The sequence below is a fragment of the Ipomoea triloba genome, chromosome 7 (genome assembly GCF_003576645.1).
Source record: "Ipomoea triloba cultivar NCNSP0323 chromosome 7, ASM357664v1".
Classification (NCBI taxonomy): Eukaryota; Viridiplantae; Streptophyta; class Magnoliopsida; order Solanales; family Convolvulaceae; genus Ipomoea; species Ipomoea triloba.
In genome coordinates, this window is record NC_044922.1 from 27,381,322 (window position 1) to 27,383,821 (window position 2,500).

The 2,500-nt window shown below is 40.9% G+C and overlaps 1 protein-coding gene across 1 annotated transcript in view; it reads right to left on the reverse strand.

Moving 5' to 3' along the window:
* The window catches only part of LOC116024662 (transcription termination factor MTEF1, chloroplastic), a 4,978-nt gene extending 3,270 nt beyond the window's left edge, over positions 1–1,708 (reverse strand). The window contains exon 1 of the mRNA XM_031265615.1: positions 744–1,708. Coding sequence (XP_031121475.1) covers positions 744–1,645 — 902 coding nt within the window. The 5' untranslated portion in view covers positions 1,646–1,708. The remainder of the gene's footprint in view (positions 1–743) is intronic.
* Positions 1,709–2,500: the final 792 nt, after the last annotated feature.

Consider the following 2,500-nt stretch of genomic DNA (forward strand, 5'->3'; position numbering starts at 1 on the left):
AAAAAAAAAAAAAAAAAAAACAAAAAAACAAATAAGCAACTTGTTCGATTAATCAGTGAGGCTATGATTATGGGGACTGAAGAGAACGATACCATCGCGATGAATGCATTATTTACATGGAACCTAACTGACATTTTAGAACAACCATTAGGCACAGGGGTTGGGTTTTATTCAATTCTTATCATTGATTTCAAAAGGTTTGCAAAACTTCTGAGAATCTGAGCTACACCTGCATTTATATTGGCTTTGTTCCATGTAATTGACATCTACTTCTACATCACCTCAATCATATTCCATGGAACCGAGCTAGAAATGCAAGCATTGTAGCATTGTAATTCCATACTATTATCAATTCCTAAATAGCATATGTACATTACACAAGTAAAACAAAGAGTAATTGCACTTCAAGCATCCATGAAACAATCCAAAAATATCAAGGAAGAGGGGATAACCCAGCCAAATTGGTCAAGCTGTTAGCTTAGTAACCACAAAGTTACAAGTTCGACTCCTATTGGCCTTCTTAAGCCGCTATGGGCTATCTAGGTTACAAGTTCAACTCCAAGTGGGAGCAGTCTATGACTTTCTTGGTTTGAGCCGCTATGGGCAACCTAGGCAATTAACTCTTCGTGGTCCTTTGTCTGTTAGGATCACAAGGCACCGAATTTACTACATTTACTAGGATTCAGATAGTGACAGTGAGTTTCCTCGTCATAAAAAAAAAAATCAAGAAGGAAGTGACTTACTACAAGTGTCTGTTCTCCAGGAGCTGCAACTGCATTTCCACCAGTCTTGCACTGAACTCCCCATCACTGATCTTCAACATCTCCGGCAATTTGAGCCGGAATCCATGCTCCACCAAAAGCCGATGCCTCGGCTTGATTTTACCCTCCAAACTGAACGAAAAGAATTGTGGGAAGCTCTTCAACTCCTCCAAATCCCCCTTCATTTCCTTCAAAAAGTAATCCACTTTCGGCCTATAATTATTCTCTATACTGAAAGTCAGCAGCCCCGGAGACCTAATAACCATGTTCACCACCTCATCATAGCCGAACCCCAATCCCATCAAGTATTCAATTTTAGGGTTCAGAGTGAGCTCAACGCTGGAGACGAGCAACACAGTGGTCTGCGCGGTGATTTTGTACGGACCCACGAACCCGAATTTCTCCAAGAACCGTAATGTGGGCTTCAATTGGGTCTCCACCCCGGAAATCAACAGCCTAGGGCATCGAATCACCGATAACCTGACGTCGGGGAAGGGGATGCTGACGTCATTCAGGAGAAAATCGAGGACGGGGTAGAGGTCGGCGTAGGGGTCGGCGGTGAGGAGCTGCGGGAACATGTCGAGGATGCGGCCGAGGGCGGAGCGCTCGATGCCCATGGAGTGGAGGCAATTTTCGACGGATTTGAGGGCGGCGAGAGGAGCGGATCGTATGTGGGGGTTCTTGTGGAGGGCTTTCGCGGGATTCACTCGCAGTTCTTGGAGGTAGAGGATCTTCTGCCGGAATTTGAGGCCGGAGTCGGAGCTGGAGGCGGCGCCGGCGCCGGCCGGAGTGAAAGTTTTCAGAGGCTTAGAAGAGGAGGCTTTAGGGGCAAAATGGGAACGCGGAATGAGGGTTTTAGGGAGGATTTGCAGTCGGATAAGCATGCTTAAGAGCAGTGGCGCGGTGGCGGCAATGGAGGGGTAGAAGATGAAGATTTTGTTGGTCGATTGAAAGTTTTATCTTTTTTATTTTTATTTTTATTTTTTTGTTATTATATTTATCTATCTATTCACCAAAATTATTAATTAAATAGATAAAAACACCTTTCATTTTTCGGTCTATTTCTTTATTTTATGGGCCAACACTCTTCTGCCCATATTTCTTTAGTTTATAAGCCCATTTTGGAAGAAGGTTTTTGGGTTATTGTGATGGAGAATGATTTATAAGTGGTATTGGTGAAGATTCATCATAATAGGATGTTTATTGGGTGTAGCTCGTCTTATAATTATACTTGATAAGGAATTATAAAAAGATAGTAAAGTCAAATTTAGAATCTTGTGATTATCAAACTAATTATTGAATTCGACAATTTGATTGGGGTAACTCATCAAAATTCAAAAAATATAAAACTTGTTGAGATTTTGGTTTGTTGTGCCCGTTGGCCTTTAGCTCCTAACCGTTGATTGATGAGTTGCAAGAAATGTATAAAGCTACTATAATATAGAAAATGGATAACAGAGAGAATGGAGACAAGGACAAGGGAGATTCTTATTCATCTTATCATAGGACATATTACAAAGGGTATATATAATAACAACTATAACGGAAAGGATTAATGGAGACTTAAATATAATAGCCGTTATAGCTGTTATATTACTACATAATAATGGCCACAAATACAATTATTTATAACACTCCCCCTTGGACATTATTAGACAATGATCTTGCCTCGTCAAAAACTTGCTAGGAAAACCCTGTGGGAAAAACCTAGACAATAAAAGAGTATATGGTACATGAAT